This window comes from Oreochromis niloticus, linkage group LG6, assembly GCF_001858045.2.
Source record: "Oreochromis niloticus isolate F11D_XX linkage group LG6, O_niloticus_UMD_NMBU, whole genome shotgun sequence".
Classification (NCBI taxonomy): domain Eukaryota; kingdom Metazoa; phylum Chordata; class Actinopteri; order Cichliformes; family Cichlidae; genus Oreochromis; species Oreochromis niloticus.
This window is the reverse complement of record NC_031971.2, coordinates 5,327,201-5,342,533: the sequence shown is the minus strand read 5'-3', so window position 1 is coordinate 5,342,533 and position 15,333 is coordinate 5,327,201. Positions and strand designations below refer to the sequence as shown.

Here is a 15,333-nt window from a genome sequence, read left to right as displayed (position 1 = left end):
CCATTTCAAATGTCCACTTCAACAGCAATTCACTCAATTTATTAATAAAAAGCATGGCAACTGTTGACGATAACGTTTACACTAAAATATGAGCAAAATGAAAAAAGCACTGTATTTGGTCAGGATAGTGTCGTGGAAGAAATATGTATGATAATGCAAAAATCATTACATTTCAGAAAATAGATATTACACATATTCTTACTTTAAGTAATCCACAATGGAAGATTAATAGTTATATTAGAAAATTCTTTCCTTCTTTTCACCTGTAATGCGTCCCCTTACATTTGATTTGTATTGGAACACTTCAAGTCACACCCAGCCATAAACAGTCGTCACTGCTAGCGATAAAATCATAAAAGTTCTGAATAAATGATCAAAACAAGACAGAAGCAATTTTCCGGGTTCCTGCCGATTTTAATGTGCCATCTTATCCCCACAGGATAAAATGTGTTTACATTCCTTCTTGTTATGCAATAAAGAACCGCGTGCTGAGGAGAGAGCAGTCCTAAATGTTTCAGTCAGAGGAAAAACTCATGTTTGATACGTTTTCATGTTATTAGTGATGCTGGTCAATGCACATAAAAAAATTTTAAAAATCATTCCCGTGTCCAACCTTTAAAGAGAATGTGACCATATAAGCTGTACAAAAATACCTTTAATACAACAATATTTTACACTTCCCACATCGTAGAAAAAAAACAAAACATCAACCCTGAAGTAAACAACAAACCTGCGTGCTTATGAGGCAAGCAGAAGAAAGGCACTAACCCATGGCCTACAGAGCAGGTTTTGCCGGCTGCAGTTTTTCCAAACAACAGGCTGCATAGGTGTGGCACCGTCAGCAGCATTGAAAGGTAGTTGTCACACCTGCAGTTCTGCTGTCAGGAGTGGACAATCCCGGGTTTATCTCTGACCATTCATGCAAAACCCTTACAATGGCTCTAAGGCATTTTTAAGAGTGTTTAAGGGTCAATACAACAAAAAGACAGAAAAACAATCATGTTTATTTACCCTGTTATAGATAGTTGGGTTTTATTTGAGCCATTTGGCCTCGTGATAGACTCTCCCCCAGGGTGAGTCTCAGACAGGCTCCATTGTCTTAGATATAAAGTTAAGAGAACAGATGGACGGACACTCCTGTCCCAAATGTTTTACACACACTGTCGGCTGGTATAGGCTCCAGCCACACTATGACACTGCTTTGATAAGCCCCAACACAAATTTAGAAAATGAATGGAAGCAATTGTTGTAAAGCACAATACAAAAAGATGCAAATACATTATATTTGTTTAGATTAGATAATATGGTTGCCCCTGACAATCAGTAGATATTTGCACCTTTCACTGCAACTGCTTTCTATAGATCAAAGTAGTAGTTAATATTCCAACAACCTCCTTTGGATTAATCTACATCAGTCAGTCACCTCACTACACTGAAAAAAGTCCAAACTGATCACTTCTCTGCAGCATGTAGTGAAAAAAGCACAATGCAGAGAAGCGCCACTCCACAGTGAAAGGAAACACTGTCACATAGCACTGCTGAGCCCGAAACAATAATAGGCAAGTGATTTTAATATTGTGCTGGATCAGTTTATATATAGACATATATCTTAAGCAGAGATTAAAAGATGGTATATAAACGTTTTCTATTATCCTTGTATCTGATGCAATTAAGAAAACCATTTGTGCGTGTGTGATTTGGGGAAACAATCCCTCCTAAAGCAATCTTCTCTTTGAGCTTGATTTCCTTGAGCTTAAAATCTAACTGCGATTGTCTCTGTGCTTTGAGATGCCCTTCTTCAATACAGGTGTGCACTACTGCATCTGATGCAGGGGCAGAAACCAGCAGAGATCCAGCTAGCTGCCTCTGTAACCAGACAGAAAACAGCTGGAAGACAAAGATGTCCAGCTTGCTTCCCTGAGACAACCAAGTCTGTCAGTGCAGTGTTAACCGCTGGCCAAATATGTTCAAAAGGCAAAAATATAGTGAAGATTTCATATTGTTGTAAACTCACACTCCAAAGGTGGGCTTAGATTGTTAACCTTTGATGACCTGAGTTTAAACAAAAAAACAACTTCAATCCTCCGAGTCATGACTTAATTCCCAGTGTAACCTGTGACCATGTCTCCACCACCCATGTCCATCATCACATGTGGGCAGTCATAAGCAGACCTTTCTTCAATTGAAACACACTCCGTCTTTACCGAGTCATCTCCAGAGTCATCATCCGTCCCACTTCTGTCAGAATCGCTGCTGTCCAAATGCGGTCTCTCTGCGTAGCAGGAGTTGCCAGGGTTGTAGTCAGAGCCAGCACTGCTGTTGTCTGCGGACTGACCGGTGTCCTTGAGAAGAACAGTTTCCTCAGGGTCGTTCTGACAGCTGTCTAAGCTTTCGACAGAGATTCGACTAATGTGTGGTCTGGTTGGGTTGGGTGGATGCTTGTTCTGATTCCCTGCACTGTCCTTCTGCAAGGTACAGGAACAGAAAAAGCATTTGGCACAAGGTTAAAAAACCAGTTAAAGCAACATCATTACCCATGTCCTGCTTATTTTATTTTATTTTTTTATTTGACACCTTACCAGAGATGAAGGTAGAGTATCTGAGGGGTTAAATGTCCACGCCTTTAGCTTACAGATGCAAGCTGTTACCACAATGAGAACAAATAAAAGCAAGGATGACAGCACAGCTGCGAGTATCACCTCATTGAAACCTGCTAAAAAAACAAAACATACAAAAGGTTAATTCAGGCAGGGCACAAAGTAAAGCTCGGCCTCAATGTCAGCAGATCAGCTGAACCAAACTAAACAAAAACAACATCAGTTGGTTCTGATTTACAAATCCAACCCATAAACTCATACAGGGCTGCATTTTTTAAACATCTTCAGCCTGCAGTTACTATAGATCTACCACCCCTAGTGAGATGCTTGCTGTGCGATCACATGCAACAGATGCTCAGGACATGTGCTCACAAGTTAGAGACGTGTTCTGCCAGGACATTCTGCACCCCTAACTCTAGTACTCAGCGGATATTTATTTTCAAGCTTCTATGTTGATTTTTGTGGTGTTTACATAAAAAAAGAGTCTCTTCTGAATGCCCTCCCATCAAGTTAACCATGTAGAAAACATGGCCTTATGATGACTGAACGCAGAGCATTCAAATATCTCAGACACTACTTAAAAGAATGTTTCATTTACAACTTCCTTTGGAAATCTGTTCAACATGTAGTCACACTATCAAATTCTGACCATTTTCATACCAGTATAGCACCAAAAACAAAAAACAAGCCCCAGATCTCAGCAATGTTACATTAAAGTTTGACCAGTTAAAACGTGACCCAACCAGCCAACCTGTTCTCTTTATGCAAGTCTGTGTTTGATGCCCTTAAATATATAATATAGTATAATATTCCCCAACATTTAGAAGTATTCTTTCTAGGTCTGCTTCATGAAAACTTTGGTAAACAGTGAAATTCATTTGCAGTAAACACTGTTAGGCATCACCATAATAATATAGTTTACATATGTCAGTGTTTCAGTGTTTGTATCCCAACAATCTGGATATGTATGAGATGCAAATCACTAAGGGTACAAAAATAATTCATGAATAGCTGGACCTTTAGTCACATTGCAATAATAGAATGAATGAGTTCCCACCCAGATTTTGCATGAGGCCTGTGCAAATACTGAACTACTTCCTGTTGACAGATGTGTCTGTGCCTTTAGTTTCTCAACTTTGTTGATCCTAAAACCACTAGTCTCTGTCCCACACCTCCCCCCCAAAATAAAAATAAATAAATAAAAACACTTACGGTATTGGGGTGTTTCAGAGGCACAGATCGTGCATGTCTCTGCCTCTGTCTCTTTGAACTTCACCTGCAGAGAGCCGGGCCACCTGACAAACAAGATTCCACTCACATTGACGCACTTCTTCACATCCTTTTTGCATGACACATTACATTGGCAGATTTCTTCAGTTGTGCATGATGATTTAAAGGCTCCCTGAAAGTCACAGAGGAATTTATTAATGTCTTGATTATTTAAGTTAATTACCAGAAATAATGCAGATTATGGTGGTTGTGACACGTAGCGCATTGGTGTGTTATTACCAACAGATGGACTGTTCCCACAAGTGTTTACGAAAATCATGTCTGGCTCCAGGTATTAAATAAATACTATATAATATAGAACATATTTATTCTTGATTTTCTTCCAAGAGGCAGTTAATATTGTCACTTATCAATTTTTCAGATGTAGTTTATAACCAGCAAACGTTTGTTTGCAAATGAAGACATGAAAATATATTTTGTGTCCCGCCACCCCTTACCTTTTCATCTTCAACTGTAAAGTTGATTTCGTATCCATGCATGTCCTTCTGTGCTATTTCTTTGTAGAACTTGAGGGGATTCTGAAAACTTACTGTGGCCATCTGCTCCTTCGCCTTTATTTCTACAGGAGGGAACTCTAAAGAACCTTAGAATAAGAGAAGAGATATTTAAATTTAATCTCCATCTCTCACTTAAATCATGCTCCACAAATGTCTACTAGCTGCATTGCTTACATTTTGTGTCGACTGTCCTTAAATTGCTAAAGGAGAAAGTGTTTGAGGCCACAGCTACAGACTGGTTGCTTCCCTGTACAGCTGCTATACTGACATACATGAAGCTGAGATATCGCTGTTCCCCAGATTTCCAGATACAGTTGCTCAGGTCATACTCGTGATCTGTGGTTTCAAATGTACAATTCCTAAATAAAAAATAAAGAGAAAGACAGATTAATCCTATGAATAATACTGTAAATATAGTGGAGAAAGTGTATAGTGAATTTATAAAGTCTTTCCAGAGTCTAATGCTGACAAACGGGAGCGCACAAAGCAATAGAACATGCACAACAGTGCATTTAGGCACCTTTATCACACAAAATAAAATCCAAATAAGTAATAAGAACATAATATATTATAAAAGCTCTTTTCTTACGGATGGAGCTTTCCTCTAAAGATCGTTTGTGGTTCTTTGGTTCCGTAATCCCAGCGGACAGAGACCTTTACATTTTGGCAGCTCACTCTTACATTTGTTGGAGGTGAAACTGCAAATAAGAACAAGAGGAAAGAGACATTTATTTCATATATCCCGTTCAGAGCATTTCCCACAAGAAATTTGATTTTAATTTTCTTTTGGAACTTTTCAGAAATGGGAAGAAATGAAGGAGAGAAATATTCAGCTTATCATCATTACTATAAATGGGGTGGACACAATAATAGAAACACCTGACTGCATCAGTGGCCCTCACACTGATTACATGGTTGAATCATGTAATCAAGACTTATTGTAGGGTTGCTTGGTTACACCCTCAGAGCTGAGGGGACATAAAAACCCAACCTGCCACCTAGAATGTTTTTTTGTTTTGTTTGGGAAATTCTTCTGGGAAATTTGCGCACAGGAACTGAAGTTTCATCATATCCACACCTCTGTTTGCTGCATGTTGTTAGTGGGGTGGATGTAGTTGGGTTTCTTTTGTTAGTTTTATACCAAATAAAACATTTGTTAAAATTTCAACTTTCATACATGCTGTCAGAGCTGGATAAACACATTTATCATTGGAGCCAATCAGATCTGTACAGACACGAACAGTCTATGCAGTTACCGTGCCGCTGTTCCTGTGTTGGATTTCACAAGAGAGGGAGTGTTAACACATACTTTCTCTCAAATAGCAAGGTAAACGTACAATGGCAGATATAGCTGTTGTTTTTCTGGTTTCTCTCCAGCATTTCACGTTGTTACTCAGTATCTGTCTCACCTGTTTTGAATCTTAAAGGGCGTGAACATCAACATTTAAGCAAAACAAGGATCCAAAGGTAATCGTCAAAAACGTTTGGTCTGGTAGTGTGGGCAGAAAAGGTACATTTACAGCCTTTACTGATCCATGCAAAATGAAAACCAAACTCGGAAAGAAAAGATAACTTTAAAGCAGAAATAGTGAAAGTTAATTACACCAGGAACATGATGCTGTCCATAACCACCGACCAAAACAATGACATTGTGTGGACCACAGAAAGTAGGCGCTACAGAAATTTTCACATTTATTTTTTTGTGGGCTTTCTAATTATATTCAAGAAAAGATCATCTCTATGTGTTTTTTTACAAATTTCACACAACAGTAATTTAGATAGATAAACAGCACTACAGTCCAAGGGAAAATATACACTGCAGAAAGTGTTCAGTGACTGGAGAACTACATCGAGTATCAAACACTTCCACATCAGGTTCCAACCAAAATGTATAAACTGCTAAATCTTTAGAAGACCAGCTTATTGTGTTTACTGCTGGCATTAACAACTTATCAGTCTTTGAACATTTTGCGAAATCATATAATTATTGTTGAAAAATATCACGAGTGTGTGCTTCACAGGACAACAGCCCAGGTTCAAGTTCCTTTACCCAAAGGTAGATTTCATCTGCAGTAGATGAGTCATCCATCTTCAAATGCTCATTTTCAAAAACAGCCACAGACAACAATCAAAGATGTCAGGTGCCTTAAAAAAAGAATAAATACACACACGGCTGCAGAGTTTGCTTCAAAGTTAAGTGTGCAGTTGACCTTCAGTTAACTTGACCTGTTGTGTATATTTTCTAAATTTAACGGCATCTTTTGTCTTGAATATGTTTACCTGAACATACAACTCATCACACCATTCACAAAGTCATCACGGACTGTGCTGCAGCTGATCTCTTTGTCCTAGAGTCAGCTAACAACAGAGTCATCTGCATACTTTTTACATGATCCTGTTGCCATACCTGCTGTGACACATAGCTATGTACAGGATAAATAATAGCAATAGCACACATCCCTGTGGGGAACCAGTTTAAGTGTAAACTTGATTGAAACGAATTCTATTAATCTGGACTCTGATTCCTGTTAGTAAAGCTCTATTACTTTTGGATTGTTCTTTAGCCTTCTACACAGTTTCACCTCAGAAGTCTCTCAGAACATTTAAACATTTCGAATAACAATCTAAGGCCTGGATTCTTGACTTTCTAACTATTTCTCTCCAAGGATCGAACTGCTAGTTAGATCATAGTTACATAGTCACAGAGTTACTCTTCTACTCACCGAAGAGCAACAGGGTTTCCATTTTTCTTTCTTGTACACCAGTTTTTATGTTCTTGTTGGGGGTTGTCTTATTTCCTATTAAAAGTAGTAAAACTCTGTCATGCTATTATGGGAAATTACTGTACGTCTAGGAATATGAGTTGTTACAGCCAAAGTTAAATGAATGAATCATTCCAAAAGGGCAAGAATTAACCTGCCACTTCCGATCCCATTAGATGTTATTTCATAATCCTGCACAGAGTTCATGTGTATGACGGATATTGGAAACATGAAACGGTCCCGTGTTTAAGAAAGTTGAACAACTATAGAAATGATCATATGAGTTTTAAAGATTTTGTCTGCTGTCTAATGCTTGATTCATACTACTGCCCTAAAGTGTAGCTGTAAACCTTACATCTAAACCTTTTAAAAGCCAAAAAAACAACACAAACAAACATATATACTGATACCATAGAGTCAAAGGGTTACAGGGTATTTTTTGCGGTCATCTTTAATGATGACTTGGCCCAACACAAGGTTAAATCAAAGAATTTCCCACATTACTGTTTGTCAGTTCAGGTGATATTTGAGACCTCTTTGAAAGAGAAAAACAATAAAGTAATGTTGATGTAAACACACTGAAAGTTAATGACTGCAGTTCACGGCCAAACAATCTCATCTCAAATGTGTAGGATGTGGTGGAGGTCAGATTGTTTGTGTAGGCCTGTCAACTTTCAGAGAAAACATTTTTCTTTATGGACCTGGGTTGGTCATATAATAATTATAATGTTTGAAATTCCAATCAACGCCACCAAACCAACCATATTATAAAATACATGTATTTGATTTGATGAATTAAAGTTTGAGGCCAAGGACATCAACGCAGTGCCATCGACTGATTTGTTCAGTTCTGTGGAATACGCACTGTAGCTGGTACCGTCCTTTATCAGTTAAGACAGAGCAGGTTTATCAAGACCTCACCCTCTTTCACAGTACAGTTTGCAAACACTCACAGTGCCCATAGTTGACCTTTGTTTTATAAGGGAAGTTTAGTGTTGCAGTTGTTCACATGAACTCTATTACTCCACAGCACGAAATGATCTGGAAAACTAGCTGATATGTGGTTCAGCAGTGAAGAATGTCAGTGCGCCACAGCAGGACCGGTTAGCTGTGTTCCTATAAATAGAACGACAAAGCATCTAAGAGGGAAATGAGAACTTAAGCAAAAGGTTTTCCACTAAATGAAACTGTTCCTCAAAGTTTCTGTGAAAAGATTTTAAGCTAGCAGGGACAGAGCTACCTGATTACTAATTAAACTGATTGGAAAATGGCCACAATTATATGAACATCACCTCAGACACAGCCCTCAGCAGCAGCCTGGACCTTGATCACATTTATAACTTTTATATCTTCGTAGCATCACAAAGTCTAAAAACATATAACATTCCTACACACACCCACACCCACACCCATCTTTTCCTTAAATCATTAACAAATCGCTATCAACTTTGCTTCTGCTATCAAAATTAGCAGGTCTGGAGATGAGTTCCCAGAAACAGTGATTTGAAATAATAATAACGACATCTCACGAACACTGTACTGCCTATAGATAATGGCTGGAGCAGTCTTCCAGAGAGAGGGTGTGAGGCAACAACAACAACAAAAAAAGACCTCCAGTTTGAACAGCATTGCTTGCTCAAGCAAACTCATCCTAACAGCAGATGCTTGAAGGAAATGGAAATCTTTAAGAACTTAAAATGTCAGCAAGACATCTACAGGTAGCTCTGTAACTGTTAGAGTAATAGTACACGCTGAATCCAACCTTCACTAGAAAAATTTGCTATTCAAAAAGAACTCTAAGCAAAACTACAGCTTTTCAGCAACCATACAGGAAAAGACCAGGTGTATTGACAGAATGTGCTATGGACAGACGAGTCAAAGGTAGGGCTGTAAATGTTCTGTTTTAGGAACAGAACAGCTTGCAGTCATTCCCTTAACCATGAATACATCATGTCAGAAAGTACTTGAGGATAATGAGAGATCACCTGTCAAATAGATGAAGTTTAACCAGATGAGGTGCTCTCAAGAACAGCACAAAATTCCCATTTTAATTTCCCAACAACAACAAAAAAATACATTCAGGGTTATGGAATGGCCTGGTCAACACAAGTCCCACTTTTGGGGAAATTTGGAAAGGACAACACACGTAAGAAAACCCTCAAACATCTTAGAAATCAAGGGGGAGAGGTTCAACGGGTGACATTAAAGACCAGTGTAACATTTTGTTCAATTAAATTGAATTAATTTAATAAAAGATTTTCCTTTTTTGGTCAAATGTCTCACCTCAAAGAGGTTCAAAGAGGATAAAGTGTTTGATTATCCAAATGTATTAGAAAAGTGACAGCACACTGCATAAACACATTTTACCTATGCTTTTAGCATGCCAATTTCATTAACCTTAACACATGTCTTTTGGGTGTTGTAATAACTTTTAAGTCATAGTCTTTACATATTTGTAGCAGTTTGATTGTTACTTTTATCACCATATTTTTGTCACGTGCAACAATGTCCACTTTTTTCCTGTTTTTTTCTCCTTTTGTGCTCAGCTCGTTAGACACATGCCAGGAACTTTAAATTACATGGTGACATAAATAAAACTTTATTAAATGAACGTATGATTAATGATTTCCCTTAAAACAGCGCAAAACAGATCAACTTTGTATGTACAATTTTAATGAACCCAAGGTTTGAAAAAACAGTGATTCTAAGATAAGTATTTAAAAGGGTCTACATACCACTCACAGCAGAAACCCCGCTGATCAGAAGGAGCAGAACAGTCAACTCATCGCTCAGAGACATTGTTCCAACCTCGAGGCTGTGATAGGGACTATTTAAATTAAACTTCCTCTTCAGAGCCCAGGAGGCAAATAAAACGAATAAAACGTCAACTTGCTCTCATCGAGAAAGCAGACTTGTCACAACAACACGTGTAATTTCTCATCTGCGAGTTTATAAAAACTACTTTACATTTCACCACAAATCTGCCGATATCAACGGACTCACATCATTAACAACTCCTTCTCCGGCATGTGTCTAAGCGCATACAACCGACCAAATTTACCTGGAAAACACCTAGGCGACGTCAACGGAAGACGCACTTGTATTTTCAAAACAAAAGCTTTAGACAGCGCGCACATTTTCGCGATCACTTTGGTGCAATTCTCACATCTGGAACGTCATTGCTCGCTACTCGTGACGCGCTTTTCTCAAAATAGTTTTCATAACACAGGTATTTTTCACAACATAGACTCACCCTTTTCACATTAGCTCTCCGATCAATGAATGAAAACATTTTAACACCAGAGACTGAAGAAGTCACTTGGATGAGTGACGAAACGTTTCTCCCACAAAACGCTACGTCCAGATGAACAGATTCAACTTTTGGAGATTTACTTTCCTGGATGATTGAGAATGCATCAAGACATTTTAACACCAACAACTTTTTAAGACTTGGACACCATTTTTTTTTTTTTTTCAAAAATAGAATGTCTGCCTGTTTTGGAGAAAAAAAAGTTCAGAAAAAAGTTCAGACATAGAAGTGAAATGTAATGGATTTATTTGAAACTTTAGAGAATTCCTGAAATCAAAATCAGACCTTCATACATGTCACTACCAAGCATCTCTCTCTCTCTCACACACATGCACAAGCGCGCACACACACACACACACACACACACACACACACACACACACACTCCTCTTCTGTCTAGTGTTGCACTGCCTTGTCTTGTTTTTTTGTTTTTTTTAGCAATATTTGGACATTACTGTACGTAGTCCTGTGTTTCTCTGTTATATGTCACATGTAGCACCAGGGTCTCGGAGGAATGTTGACTCTGTACTGTACCACTGTACATGGCTGAAATGACAATAAAAGCAACTTGACTTGACTTGACTTGACTTGACATGCACTCATCGACCACTTTAGTAGGTAAATTAAATCCCTTTTTGCCCTCAGAGCTGCTCACAGTTTGTCTTAAACGCTTTGGTGCAATGCTCACAGCAGAAAAATTCTTCTGACTACTCTTAATCGTAGTCCTTCAAATCAGTTACACATTTTTTCACCCACATTAGCCTTTCTCATTGTTTTTGTATACACTTTTGTTTGTTCTCTGTACGCTTCACTATGAAAGATATTTATTAAAGAGATTTATTACTGCATCGATGCACTTTTCACTTGAATCTGACAACTCATTGAAACATTTCTCAGTCACAACTCTAGATCGTTCACCTTCTTGAGTATTGTGCAGCATTGCATTTGTGTGTTCAATCAGAGTACTTCAAACTTTTTGAAAGAGCAAATACAACAAATAACTGTCAGTGGTAACAGTGAAACTGATTTATAAAAAGTGCCTTAATTCTCTGTGGTACAAATTCAGGTAGGTGTGGGGAGCATTTCTCAGAGATTTTGCTCCATATTGACAGGATTGCGTCACACAGTTGCTGCAGATTTGTCAGCTGCTCATCCACATTTCTTCTTTCACCACATGCCAGAGGTGCTCTACTACAGACTGAGGTCTGGGAACTGTTGAGGAATTAAAGCACAGCGTTCTCCAATCTTCTGTTGGCCAATTTGGTGAGTCGGTTTGTAATGTAGCCTAAATTTCCTGTTCTTAGCTGACAGGCACGCCCCCAGTGTCTTCTGCTGCTGTAGCCCAGCTCCTTCAAACCTTTTTAACATTTGTCAGAACATGAATAGTCAGTCAATAACTTGAACTCTGTGATGAATGAAGAAAAACCTTTCACTGCCCTTTTTTAAAATGAGTCCTTAAAATGTTTTTTTCTCTCATAACCTTACTGACAAAAATGGAGGCCTAATACAGAGTAAAAATTGTTCAGACACGAAAATTAAATCTGAAGGATTTTTTGCAGCTTTACAAAACTGATAAAATGGAGAAAATCAAAATGATACTCGTGAAACTGTATGCATCAGAAAACAAAAAAGAAAATATATAAAATCTGAGAACATAGCACCAATTACTGTATAGTCAAATAAGGCCACGCTACACACCTTCTGCAACCACTTTATTAGGTACGCCTGTGCCACTGCTCATCCCAATAATCCAAATGTCTAATCAGCCTTTCACATCAGCAGCAACTCAAAGCCTTTTAGGCATGTAGACATGGTCAAGACAGCCTGCTGCATTTCATACTGAGCATCAGAATAAGGAAGAAAGAGGATTGAATGTGGTATCATTAATCTCACACAGCCTGATTTTCCTGCACAGCCATTTACATGGAATGGTCTGAAATGAGAAAAATCCAGTTATCCAGTTCCAAGATATCTTTACCCAGCAGTTCTCTCGGTAAATGTACAGTCCTGATCAAAAGCGTAAGAGCACTTGAAAAATGGCAAAAAAAATATCTTATTTTGCATGGTTGAGTCTTAGCAGGGTTTGAAGTATAGCTTCAACATGCAACAAGAAGAAATAGGAGTGAGACAACACATTTTTTTATGAGCACGCAATTTATTGAAAAAAAAAAACGCTTAAACTGAAACAGGCTGTTTTACAGCTGATCAAAAGTTTAGGACCACATGCCTTTAAAAGGCCAAATCTGTGCAAAAATGTGGATTTATTGCCATTTTCTGTAAGGTAGTCACACTGTCATGATGTTCTGATGGCAAAGTCAAAAAGCCTTCTCCTTTTTGAACATGGTCTGGTTTGCTGAACTGCATAAGCAGGGTCTCTCGGAGCACACCATTGCTGCTGAGGTGGGACCTAGTAAGACAGTCATTAGGATTTTCTTAAATGATCCTGAGGGTTATGGAACAAAAAAGTCAAGTGGAAGAACCCAAAAAAAATTCACCAGCACTGAGCCGGAGTATCCAATTGGCTGTCCGTCAAGACACTGGACAATTCTCGTTCCAAATTGAGGCCATTACTGGTGCCGACTGCAGCCCCATAACCATCAGACGGCATCTGAGACTGAAGACTGGTGCAGGGGCGTCAAACAGCCCCTGGCTATGTCCAGATGTTGCAGAGAGCATCCCTGAGGGTTTTTAATGACATCCTTCTGGCATGTGATTCTGGTAACCATGTTGTTCTTGCCTTGCTTGACCTAACCGCTGCCTTTGACACAGTAGACCACAATACTCTAATTTCTCGATTAAATGATGTAGCAGGTATTGGTGGCACTGCACTTAATTGGTTTAGGTCTTATTTGTCAGATAGAACTTTCTCTGTCAGCTTTCTCGGTTCCGAGTCATCTTCTGCTCCTCTGTCATGCGACGTCCCGCAGGGCTCAATTTTAGGGCCACTGCTCTTTTTACTGTATCTATTGCCTCTGGGTTCCATCCTTAGAAGGCATGGGATCTCATTTCATTGTTATGCTGATGACTGCCAATTTTATTTACCACTAAAGCAGAAGGATGGCGTCTCCATAAAACCTCTCTTGACAGGTCTAGATGACATTAAAGTTTGGTTGGCTCTAAACTTTTTAAATTTTAACGAAAAGAAAACAGAAGTGTTGGTGTTTGGACCTAGTGGTCCCTGTGAGTCCTCCTCTGTTGATTTAGGATCCCTGGAAGTCTATTTTAAACCTGTTGTTACTGACCTTGGTTTTAATTTGGACAGTGATTTTAAATTGGACAACTAAATCAAAGCAGTGGTGAAGTCCAGTTTTTATCATTTAAGGCGACTGGCAAGAGTAAAATATTTTCTTTCGAGGCAGCACCTTGAAACAGTGATCCATGCTTTTATTTCTTCCCGCCTGGACTACTGTAACTCACTTTATGCGGAGGTCAGGCAGTCATTGCTCTCACATCTGCAGCTGGTTCAAAATGCGGCTGCACGACTCCTAACAGGAACTCGAAAAAGAGAGCATATAACCCCCGTGCTAGCCTCTCTCCACTGGCTGTCTGTGTCTTTTAGAGTTCATTTTAAAATTCTCATGTTTGTTTTTAAATGCCTTCACAGTCTTGCCCCGCCTTACCTCTCTCAGCTTCTTCATCCCCACATGTCGGTCTCTCAGGTCAGCTGACCAGCTGCTCCTGGAGGTACTGAGATCCAGGAGGAAGCTCAGAGGGGACAGGGCCTTCTCTATCGTGGCTCCTAAATTATGGAATAATTTGCCCTTGCACGTTAGAGAGGCCCCTTCACTGTCCACTTTTAAATCACGTCTTAAAACCCACTTTTATTCCCTGGCTTTTAACCTCAGTGAGACTTAGTTTCTCTTTTAATTGAAGTAGTTATTTAATTAATGATTTCACTCTTCTTTTATTTGGTTTTTATTTATATCTCATGTAATTTTATTTTACAGTTCCAATGTACAGCACTATGTGTCAGCTGTGGTTGTTTTAAAGTGCTTTATAAATAAAGGTGATGATGATGATGATGACTGAGAGCCCTCGTCTGTGTGGTAACCACTGGGTTTTTCAACAAGACAACCCAGCAGTACACAATCCCCGCAGGATAAGGGACCTCTTCCAGGAGAATAACATCACTCTTCTGGACCATCCTGCATGTTCCCCTGATCTAAATCCAATTGAGAACCTTTGGGGATGGATGGCAAGGGAAGTTTACAAAAATGGACAACAGTTCCAGACAGTAGATGCCCTTTGTGCGACCATCTTCACCACTTGGAAATGCTTGCATCAAGCATACCACAAGGAATTATTGAAGTGATCAATAATAGCAGTGGAGCTACTCATTACTGAGTTCATGTTTGAAACTTTGATTTCTGTTGGGTTTAACAGGTTTTTTGGAGGTGTGGTCCTAAACTTTTGATCAGCTGTAAAAAAAACAGCCCGTTTCAGTTTAATTGTTGTTGTTGTTGTTGTTGTTGTTGTTTTAAAAAAAAATAAATTGCATGCTCAAAATTTTTTTGTCTCACCCCCATTTCTTCTTGTTGCACGTTGAAGCTCTATTTGGAACCTTGTTAAGATCCAACCATGCAAAATATGATTTTTTGCCAATTTTCAAGTGGTCTTAGCCAGACTACTTTGAACTGATAGGAAGGCAACACTAATTCAAATAACTACTCATTACAAACAAACTACGTACTGAAAGCACAAAACATCTGACATCTCACCTTTCTTCCTGATGCTCTGTTTGAACGTAGCAGGTGTTCTTGGCCATTTCTTGATTTCCTTCTTGATTGGCTGATTGGATATTTGTCTTAACAAGCAGTTGAACAGACATACCTAATAAATGAAGACTGCCTTAACTGGTCTAAGAGCTTCACTAAGAT

General features: G+C 38.8%; 1 protein-coding gene across 2 annotated transcripts; it reads right to left on the bottom strand.

The window, feature by feature from the left end:
• Nucleotides 1–10,206, bottom strand: ifngr1 (interferon gamma receptor 1). Of its 2 annotated transcripts, none has more exons than XM_013276825.3 (7): nucleotides 9,882–10,206; nucleotides 4,974–5,082; nucleotides 4,559–4,743; nucleotides 4,325–4,470; nucleotides 3,810–3,999; nucleotides 2,580–2,710; nucleotides 1–2,465 (listed from the first exon to the last, which is right to left on the bottom strand). In XM_013276825.3, the coding sequence occupies exons 1-7, from the start codon at nucleotides 9,943–9,945 to the stop codon at nucleotides 2,097–2,099; spliced, it is 1,194 nt and encodes a 397-aa protein (XP_013132279.1). In that variant the 5' UTR covers nucleotides 9,946–10,206; the 3' UTR covers nucleotides 1–2,096. The 2 variants fall into 2 exon arrangements, with proteins under 2 accessions (XP_013132279.1, NP_001347779.1); NM_001360850.1 differs by having other exon boundaries at nucleotides 394–2,465; nucleotides 2,580–2,713; nucleotides 9,882–10,171.
• Between the last annotated feature and the right edge of the window lie 5,127 nt (nucleotides 10,207–15,333).